The sequence below is a fragment of the Neopelma chrysocephalum genome, unplaced genomic scaffold (genome assembly GCF_003984885.1).
Source record: "Neopelma chrysocephalum unplaced genomic scaffold, ASM398488v2 Primary Assembly neopelma1_125, whole genome shotgun sequence".
In the NCBI taxonomy this organism is placed as follows: domain Eukaryota; kingdom Metazoa; phylum Chordata; class Aves; order Passeriformes; family Pipridae; genus Neopelma; species Neopelma chrysocephalum.
The window spans coordinates 120,033-128,885 of NW_020897787.1; the positions used below are offsets into that span (position 1 = coordinate 120,033).

General features: G+C 55.3%; 1 protein-coding gene across 5 annotated transcripts in view; it reads right to left on the bottom strand.

Annotated features, from left to right (window-relative positions):
- Positions 1-24: 24 nt before the first annotated feature.
- The window catches only part of LOC113974837 (protein rpi-1-like), a 9,118-nt gene continuing 289 nt past the window's right edge, over positions 25-8,853 (bottom strand). The window contains exons 2-14 of one of the 5 annotated variants that reach the window (XM_027698357.1): positions 8,245-8,374; positions 6,644-6,768; positions 5,994-6,084; positions 5,374-5,453; positions 5,136-5,180; positions 4,569-4,603; positions 4,027-4,190; positions 3,746-3,830; positions 3,511-3,591; positions 2,353-2,451; positions 1,323-2,065; positions 757-830; positions 25-575 (exon numbers count right to left, since the gene is read on the bottom strand). In XM_027698357.1, the coding sequence (XP_027554158.1) occupies positions 506-575; positions 757-830; positions 1,323-2,065; positions 2,353-2,451; positions 3,511-3,591; positions 3,746-3,830; positions 4,027-4,190; positions 4,569-4,603; positions 5,136-5,180; positions 5,374-5,453; positions 5,994-6,084; positions 6,644-6,768; positions 8,245-8,374 (1,822 nt within the window). In that variant the 3' untranslated portion in view covers positions 25-505. Of the gene's footprint in view, positions 576-756; positions 831-1,322; positions 2,066-2,352; positions 2,452-3,510; positions 3,592-3,745; positions 3,834-4,026; positions 4,191-4,568; positions 4,604-5,135; positions 5,181-5,373; positions 5,454-5,993; positions 6,085-6,560; positions 6,769-8,244; positions 8,375-8,853 lie in introns of those variants that run through there. The other 4 variants (XM_027698356.1, XM_027698359.1, XM_027698358.1 and 1 more) reach the window with 4 other exon arrangements.

Sequence of the window (8,853 nt, forward strand, 5' to 3'; positions counted from 1 at the left end):
TTTTTTTAATACAAGAGCCGTGTATTTAAAAAATATACAATTTTTATTTTTAATTTCTACAGCATAACCCTGTGGGATATTTTTTGTAACAAACGGTGCAGGACCCTACCCAAACTAATCAATAAACATCCAAACTCCTGGGGCGCCTTCGGAGAGGGGATCAGGTTGTCAGGCCTCTGCCATTGCTGCTACAGTGGCACTGGGTCACCTCTTGTCCCCAAATGCCAAGGCATTTGGAAAGGACGGCAAGGTGGGAGAGGGATGCCAGCTCACATTCAGGCATTCCTGCATGGATGCTTTTTTTCCCCTCTTGGTGCTGAGGGTGCTGGCTTTCAACAGGTCATGTCCCAGCATCCCTAAGCCAGAGTCTTTGCAGCCAGGTCAGCCCACTCAGTGGTCCTCTTGGGCACAGGGGTCCTGATGTCCCCACATCCCCCCCCAACTGCTCTTCCCACTATTTTGGAAGATACGGTGAAAGAAGGACGGAATGAAGAACAGGCTAGGCTCAGGAATCCTCCTCCTCCTCCTCCTCTGTCAGTATCCAGCACGCCCACTTCAGCATTGCCTTGGAGACCCTGTGAAAACAGACAGGAGGAGCCGAGGTGAGAGGGAACCCGGCTGCAGACACGGCGCGGGGGCAGCCGGAGACGAGGGGTAAGGCAGAGGTTGGGAACTTGCTGTAGGGGTGCAAGCAGTGATGCTCACATCCCACAGCAGGGACAGGGGACAGCCACACGACTCCAGGGCTGCACTGACCTGATAGACTGTATCTGCTGGCAGAGCTCAGGGCTTGGTGGGTCATATTTGTACTGGGCTGGTTTCCTCACGTACTGCAAAAGCAAAGGGGAGGGTGAGATGGGTCTGCCCCAGACACACAGCCCTGAGAGCCCAATTACCCCTAGGAAAACTCTGGAGTCTCTCTCTCAATTGTTTCCTGCTCTTTTGATCTTATTTTACCCAGATATCTTGGAAGATGCTCCAGAAATTGATAGTTCCCACACAGCTCGGGCTCAACCACATCTTCACCATCCCTGGAGGGATTTAAAGGCATGTGGATGTGGCACTTGAAGCCACAGTTCAGTGGTAGGCGTGGCAGTGCTGAGGGAACAGTGAGACTCAGTCTCACAAGGTCTTTTCCAGCCTAAATGATTGCAATTCCCCTGGTGTTCCCAGATCCTCCGCCATCTACACTGACACCTACTTTCAACTTCCCATCCCCATGGGCCGGTGAGGAAAGATGATGGGAATGGACACGAGGGGTGTGGGCACAGAGAACCTCCCCAGAGACCCCCCAGGGACCCCACCAGCTGCTTCATATCTACCGGCTCCAGAGCTCTGCGCTGCTCCGGCCTGGAGCTGGGGCCACTCGCAGAGGACGATGCTTGCTCTTCTTCCTCCTCCTCTTCCTCCTCCTCCTCCTCCTCCTCTTCCTCCTCAAGCTCCTTTCCATGTTGCAGCCCCGTCTCCTTTCTGCTCTTCTTTGCACCCCGTGGGCTCACGAGCTCTGATCTCCTGCCCCTGCCTGTCCCCCTGCCCCTTGGGTTGCCCTGGGGATGCTGCTGCCCGCCGGGGGTCAGCAATGCCTGGTCATCTCCCGCCATCAGCTTCCTCTTGGCACCCGCAGCAGCTCGGCTCCGTGTCCTGGCAGGAGCTGGGCAAGGCTTCAACACCTCTGGAGGGAAAGCTGTGCCGCTGGAGCACGCCTGCTCCCCGTGGGGCATCCTGTCGGGCATGGATTGCAAGCTGGTGCTGGGCAAGACAGGGAAATCTGGAGAAAGAGTTGGCAGGGTGGTCTGAGGGCCCCTTGATCCCTGCGGGGCTTGAGCAGCGCAGGGGCCACCACAGGCTGCCCCCAAAGCTGATGCTGCCTGGCTGGTGCTGGTCTTCGGCGGACTGGGATTGCTGTAGGAGCAGAGCAGGGAGGGAGAGAAAGTCTGTACTGGCTCTCCCTGTGGCAATCTCTTGGGAGAGTCCTGGCTGCACAGGTCTAGCAGGTCGGGGGTGTTGCTGTCAGCAGACACATCTTTCTGGGTCTTCAGGGAAGCGTCAGGTTGAAAGGTCCTCTCTGGTAAGAGGAAACACATCATCAGTTTGGGCAGGGGGCTGGTGGTGGTGGGACCTGCCCTGGCATGTCAGTGCAGGCTGGAGTGTCAGAGCTGGAATGATGCAGGCACAGGGCAACGGGAACAAAGCCAGGTTAGAGCTGGGGCACATTCAGCTCTTGGTTGCAGATCAAGCACTAATTTTTGGCCAGGGAGAATCAAGCCAGCATCCAGGATGAGCTGCACCCAATGAGAAGAGAGGAGTTGTCTCCTGCCAGCAAGGCAGGCTGGATGGGACATGGGGACTCACCATCTGAAGAGCTCGGGGTCAAAGACAATGGGGGGATCCTGTTCCAGGGGTTGTCCAGGGATCCCTCCAAGCTATCCGAAAAGGCCAGTGACTCAGCATCTGCAAGGAAGAGGCTGGAAGGTTGACTCTGGCAAAGAAAGCAGCTGCCCACTTCCAACCCTGTGCACAAGGTCTCAGACAGAGACAGCTCTCGGGAGGAGTTCTGAAACCCTTTCCAGCCCAAAATGGGGTGTATTCCAAGACTCCAGTCAGCAGGCAGTGGAGAGGCAGACACTGCCCAAAGAGCAGGCAGTGGGAGGAAGACCTTCTCCTACACCCTGCACTATCCAGGACAGCATCTCCCTTCACCTCCTCCTCTACACGGAGCTTCTGCAGGTACTTGTGCAGCAAAGCTTTGTGACACCAAGCTCAGTGAGGTGACACAAACCCATCCTGGTGCTGAACCAGAGCCAGCAAGGAGCCTACACTCGGGCAGAAGACTCAGGCTCTGTGCTGGCAAAGGGACAAAATGACTTGTGTTCCCAGCATAATGAACCAAAGCTGCTCAGCTTCAGGAGGCTGCAGGAACAGAACCACTCCCTGCCTGCTCAAGGTCTCCCAAAGACCTGGCCATGCTGGTACCTCCCCTGCTCAGACCAAGGAGATGGGTTGAGCCAACTGCACAGGAAACTAGTAAGACGCTGGATGGGATCTGGAGCAAGTCCAGAGGAGGCCACAAGGATGATCCAAGGGTTGGAGCACCTCTGCTATGAAGACAGGCTAAGAAAGTTGGAGTTATTCAGCCTAGGGCATAGAAGGCTACAGGCAGAATTCAGAGCACCTTCCAGTACCTAAAGATGCTCCAAGAGGGATGGAGAAGAACTTCTGACAAGGACATGGATTTACAGGACAAGAGGGAATGGCTTCAAACTGACAGAGGACAGGGTTAGATTAGATATCAGAAAGAAATTCTTCCCTGTGAGGGTGGGGAGGCCCTGGCATAGGCTGCCCAGAGAAGCTGTGGCTGCCCCATCCCTGGAAGTGTTCAAGATCAGGTTGGATAGGGTTTGGAGCAACTTGGTCTAGTGTCCCTACCCATGGCAGGGGATTGGAACTAGACAGTCTTTAACATCCCTTCCAACACAAACCATTCTGGGATCTGGAGGATCCGCTACTCACGGCTGGGTTGGGATACAACACTTGGGTCCCCTGGCACTGTCCTGTCATCACTACTCTTCCCAGCAGTTGTTTTGTTTGTATCTGCAATGAAAGGGGCACTGTTGGTCGCATCCCAGCACGTGGCACAGCCAGAGCAAAGGAACTGTCCTCCCCACTCCAGGGAGCCCCTCATTTCGTTTGGCCGGGCGCTGCACTGCCCACCTGGGTGCCCTGCAGATGCAGACACTGCACTGACCTGCCTTGGAGGAATCACAAGCAACTTCCTCCTCCTCAGGAGGGATCATCAGAGTGTTGACTGGGATCATGAAAACATCCTGACCCTGCTGAAATGAGACATGTTATGTGGTTTTCCCTCTCCGGGTGCGGGAGCTCACCTGTACCTGCCACCAAACACCATCTCCCTCCCCAGCCAACCTCCAGCTCTGCCCACCGCCCTTCCCCTTCCTTCTCCCACCCCACCAGAGCACCATAAGCTGTTGCAGCCCCGTCTCAGCTGCTCCCAGAAGCCAGACTGACCTCTTTCTTGCGCTCTGCCTCCCACCCGCTGACAGGAACCTCGTCCGTCACCATCACCGGCTTCTCCTTGGGCATCCGTAAATCCAAGCACTCCTCAGCATTTTCCTTCAAAATCTCCAGCTGGTTCTGTCCTATGGCATCGATCAGCTGAGAGATGGAGTGGTCTGAAGCAAGAACACACAGACACGTGTGGAGCAGACAGCTGAACTCTGGCAAGCCTCACTTGCAAACACTTTTACTCTGCTGCATGACTGTCGTGTGCACTGAAATCTGTGGAAATATCCAAAATTCTGCACTTCCTTTGCTTCTAGAAACCCTCTTTCCTTTCTCCACACTTCCTGGGCCAGCAGCATGAGCACAGCATGCCATGTCCCATACTGCTTCAGCTATCAGCACTATCTCATCCTGCTTTGGGTTTAGCAACATATCCTTGTGAGATCTGGCCATACTTCTGCTACCTCTGCCTAACACACACCAAGCTGAGGAAACCCAGTGACTCTACCAGGCAGCCAGAGCATCCTGTGTCCCCCACAACTCTTTACCTGAGCTGGGAGCATTCTTCACAGCAGGATTCCTCCTGTAACGACCAAGGAGAAGACAAAGCCAGGTTAGGAATTGGTCACATGCAGCCCTGGGTCATAGATCAAGCACCCTGGTTTGGCAGAAGAGGCTTGTGAAAGTTGTGGATCCCCCACTGGATGCTGGATCTGGCCACCAGGCTCTGTTCAGTATCCCAGGGATAGAGATCAGGGAGCCTCACTCTTGGAGATGGACTGATGGAGGGCCCTGAGTATCTCCAGAGTTGGGTCTCCAAGGGCAGAGGGAGGAATGAGCTGTCCAGGGCTCACCCACCCAGCTGTGCTGCCCACCACTGGCACTGCTCCCCATGGGTGTTTCCTCCCAGCTCAGAGGAAGGGGCTGGGGATGAAGAGCCCCCTGTGTCACCAGGATCTCATTTTTCATGGTCTACTCAGCTCTGTCACAATTTGGGGCAGGGAGTCACAGGTGAATCAGGAGCTGCCACCACATGTACCAGCTCTTGCCAGCCTGCCCTAACCCTGTATGCTCTCATCAGGGTGTCTGGATGCACCTCTCAACCCCCCACTTACTGCCACAGCTCCTTTATCTTCTTCACCACAGAAGGCTCCTGGTTCCTGCAGCAAGAGAGAAGCCAGTTACTGATTCTCTCCAAATCCCCATCTTCCATCTCCCTTGCCATGGAGACAATCCCTCTTTCAAAAGGTCCCCACCACAACCAGGTCACACCAGGACCCTGCAGTCAGTGCTGCTCTGGGAAGACGAGGCAGCCCCCCTGAGCAGAGCCCCACCCCACCCCACGGGCCTTACCCGTCGGATGATTCTATCCTCTGCCTCTGGATGGGCAGCACGATGAACCTCTGGGCCGTCAGGTAGAACTCACAGTCCTCCTGCGGGGAGAAGAGACCCTGCAAGGCACCTCTGCAGTCCCACCTCTGCCCCTGCCTCCCCCAGTGCCAGCCAGCACCCACACACCCACCCCAGCTCTGCCACCAACCCCCCAGCCTAAGTGAGGGTCCCCTCACAAAGCACAACCCCCCCTTAAACGGGGGGTTTGCACCCTCCTGTGTCAGCTGATGGCTCCTCAGCCAGCCCAGGGGAGGCTGTGGGGACACCTCTGAACCCCTGAGGGGACAGCAGGCAGCTCTGCCACCAGCCCACACAGGTCTTCTGCAGCTGCCCAACAGTGACAGCCAGGCTGCCCTGGGGGAGAGAGATACACCCCATCCCCAGGCAGGGCTCATCCCTGCCCCAGAGCCCAGGCCAGCTGCCACACACCTCCCAGGAGCTGCAGATGAAGATGAAAGGTCACCCACCCATCATCTTCACCCATCATCTGCGTTCAGCTCCTGGCAGCAGCTGGAAGCAGGTAAGTGTGCAGGCACAGCAAGGTAAAGGAACAGGCTGCCTCCACTCCTCAGAGCACTTACCAGCCTGGTCTCCTCCTGAAAACACACCGTGTACTTCTGCAGGACGATAATTCTGCAGGTGAGGCCGCCAAGCTTGAGCTGCATGTGGGCACTGGAAAAGGAGCAGAGCAGAAACACCTTGGAGAGATGAAGAAAGGAGCTGGAACCCCCCCAGACACACAGTGGGGTTCCCCCAACAGCTCTGCCGACCACACCAGGGCATGCTGGAACATGTCTAGACATGAGAAGCAGGGACCAAGGGCTCCTTATTCCTTAATAATTCCTGCCTAAGAGCAGCTTCTTCCTGCTGCTTATCCTTGGCTCTGCTACCTGCACCCCACCAGTTTAAGGGCATCCAAATGGGGAAACGGAGGAAAGCACTGAAGGAGCAGCCCATGGTTAATGCTCTGGCTCATTTCACAAAACCCACGGGCTCTTCAGTCCTTCCTAATGGTATCACAGCTTCTGCCACAGCCCCCTGTGCCCATCCCAGCCAGCCGAGACTGGAGCACGGCATTCCAGCTTGCTTCTCTTAGCAGCTCTTTCACACCGACTTCCCACCCTGAGATTGCTTTAGCTTAACACAACCTGAAACAAGACCAGGCAGGAGCCCCACTAGCAGCTGTGGAGAACCGCCGTCCCAGCCACAGGTGAGTCATGGTGGAACCCACTTTTCCTCTGTCTGCAGAGCTTCAGGCGTGACGACCACGCGGATGTGGTGGGATCCATCGGTGACCTGCAGAGAAGCACTCTGGAGGACCCCGGGCCGGCCAGGAGCAACCGAGTCACTCAAGACCTGCCAAGAGATTGGGGAGGATGAAAAAAAGAAATCTCGTTTATAGAGCTGGAAAAAGGCTTCCTGGGAAAGCTGTCACGGCACCAAGCCTGCCGGAGTTCAATGAGCGTTTGGACAATGGTCTCAGACACGTGGTGTGAGTCTCACTATGGGCAAGTCCTGGTGGGCAGCAGAGGTGGAGTGGGCTCAGCCCACGCTTCAGGACAGCACCAGTACCAGCAGTGGGCAGGGCTGCTCTCAGGACTGGGTAAAAAAACCTGAAGAAGAGGGTAGGTTTGGGAGTTATAGTTTTGAAACAGAGGACGGAAGGCACAGCTGGAGCCCAGGGCCCAACTGTCATCCATGGTGTGGGTACAGGTTGGAGAGTGGTCACACCAAGGGAACTCTCCCCATTAACCCCTGAGACCTTGGGTGAGAGGGGATTCCCTCATTCACTGGTGACTTCATCAGCCCAGGCACAAGAGATCTCCTGCTTGGGAGAGGGGATTTGGAAGAGGGAAGCAGTGATTTCACCACCTCTATGTCTTCAGATGGGATGAGGAACAGGACCACAGAGTCGGCTCTCTCTCACTGTTGCTTATTTCTCCCCACCTCATCTCTCCTCCTATTTAAATCACGATTCCCATCCTTTTCCTTCCTGCCCCTGTTAGCGAGGAGACACGTGAGCTTCCTCAAACATCTCCTTCCCCAAAAGAAGTCAGGAGATGGCCAACAATAATGTCCATGGTGGGATGCTGCTACAGCACCCAAAGGCTGTGGGGGAACCACAAACCAGAGCACTGGAGCTGGGTTTCCTCAGCAGTAACCCATCACAAGGCCCACTCATCCACTTGTCTCACAGCATCTTCATTCAAACCTTCCAAGCCCACACCAGCACTCAATCCACTCAGTTGTGTTCCTCCTGCTTCCTTCCTTCTTCTAATCAAGCCTCAGACATCCCAGAGTCCCCTGACTAAAGCTTTCAGGAGCAGATTTTGTGCCTTAGATCTCCATGTCCTGAACCACCAAGGAAGAGGCTCTCCCAGGAGAGGAGAACGAGCTCGTGGTCCCACCAGGGCTCACCATCAGGCAGGATGAGACTCCAGACACCTCAGCAGGTCCTGTTTCTGCCTCATGCTACCATCAGGACCCTCCATCATCAACTGCCATGTTACAAGGAAGGATGGGATGCAAAGAGGACAAGGAGGAAGACAAGGCAGCCTGCAAGTGTAAGCCTAGGAGAGATGACCTCTGAGACTCACAAACATCTTGGGCAAGAGCAGGGCACTCCTACCACAGGTGAAAAGTCAGTCAAAGCTGCCAGAAATGGGCAAAGCAAAGCTCTTCCTCCTCAAAAAAAAAAAATTAAAATCAGGGACACTGAGGAGGAAGGGTCGCACATCCACAGCCACCAAGTGGGAAACCACGGAGCACTTGCATGAATTTAAATTTCAAGGGCTGTTGGAGCACTTTGGGACAGTCCCTCTCAGTACCCACCCGCACCACCTGCCCGGCCAGGAAATTCTCATGGTCACCCAGCTGGTCATTCTTCACCAAGAGGTTGACGATCCACGGCTGCAGGACGTAGATTTTGGTAGAAGACACATCCTTGTGTACAAACATAGACCTGCGGGGGAAGAGACACCAAGCCGTAAGCAAAGCACCAACATCCCGGGAAGGGTTTTGCATCCCAAACACAGCCACAAACCCAGGAGATTGCTGAAATCCAGCCCAAATCCCACCACTTCTCCACAAGGACCCATCCTGAGGGCACTGTGCCAAGGAAGCCACTGCTGAGGGCACGCAGGTTCTGCTGCATCCCTCTTGGGCAGTGGAAGGAGGACATCAGCAGCTCTGGAGTGTGTCCATCCTCCCGTGAGTCTCCCACATGGTTCAGGGCTGTGTTTCTACCTCTTCCCTTGTTGTTTATTATCCCCCCAATAATTATTTTCCTTTGACCAGGTATTAACCATAACTCTCTCAATTGTCAAGGGGAGAAGGATCAGTGACAGGCAGGACTGGGACAGGCAGGGGCTGGGGACAGGGAGGGTTGGGACAAGCAGGAGCCAGACAGGCAGCGGCTGGGGACAGTAGGGATGGGACCAG